Source organism: Merops nubicus, unplaced genomic scaffold (genome assembly GCF_000691845.1).
Source record: "Merops nubicus isolate BGI_N331 unplaced genomic scaffold, ASM69184v1 scaffold47134, whole genome shotgun sequence".
Classification (NCBI taxonomy): Eukaryota; Metazoa; Chordata; class Aves; order Coraciiformes; family Meropidae; genus Merops; species Merops nubicus.
The window spans coordinates 1-820 of record NW_008605772.1 but is presented as its reverse complement, the minus strand read 5'-3'; the positions used below and the strand labels follow the sequence as shown (position 1 = coordinate 820).

The following is an 820-nucleotide window of genomic DNA, read 5'->3' as shown; positions in this document are numbered from 1 at the left end:
GCTGGTCGGTCAACTACCAACCCTTGAAGTACACCCGCCTCTTGGCGGCCAAGGTGGGGTGCGAGCGCCCCGACACCGGCGCCGCCGTCGAGTGCCTCCGACGCCAACCCTACCGAGCTCTGGTGGACCAAGACGTCCAACCCGCCCGTTACCACGTGGCCTTCGGGCCGGTGGTGGACGGCGACGTGGTCCCCGACGACCCCGAGATCTTGATGCAACAAGGGGAGTTCCTCAACTACGACATCCTCATCGGGGTCAACCAAGGAGAAGGGTTGAAGTTCGTGGAGGACTCGTTGGAGAACGAAGACGGGATCTCGGCCTCCTACTTTGACTTCACGGTCTCCAACTTCGTGGACAACCTCTACGGTTACCCAGAAGGCAAAGACATCCTGCGGGAGACCATCAAGTTCATGTACACCGATTGGGCCGACCGGGACAACGGGGAGATGAGGAGGAAGACTTTGTTGGCCCTCTTCACCGACCACCAATGGGTGGCCCCGGCGGTGGCCACCGCCAAGCTCCACGCCGAGTACCAGTCGCCCGGGCCCCCGTTCTCCTTCTACCCCTCCTACCCCCACGGCCAGACGGACGCCCGGCCCGAGTGGGCGGACGCGGCCCATGGGGATGAGATCCCCTACGTCTTCGGGGTGCCCATGGTGGGGGCCACCGACCTCTTCCCCTGCAACTTCTCCAAGAACGACGTCATGCTCAGCGCCGTGGTCATGACCTACTGGACCAACTTCGCCAAGACGGGGTGGGTTTGAGGGGGGGAAGGAGGTGGGGAGGGGTAAGGGAGGGTGGTGGGACTCCATCCTCACGT

At 63.7% G+C, this 820-nt stretch overlaps 1 protein-coding gene across 1 annotated transcript; it reads left to right on the top strand.

Annotated features, from left to right (window-relative positions):
• Positions 1-8: 8 nt before the first annotated feature.
• Positions 9-764, top strand: LOC103772108 (neuroligin-2-like; the record flags this gene model as incomplete). Its single annotated transcript, XM_008939426.1, has 1 exon — positions 9-764. A coding segment is annotated over one exon (756 nt), but the record flags the coding sequence as incomplete, so codon positions are not given.
• Between the last annotated feature and the right edge of the window lie 56 nt (positions 765-820).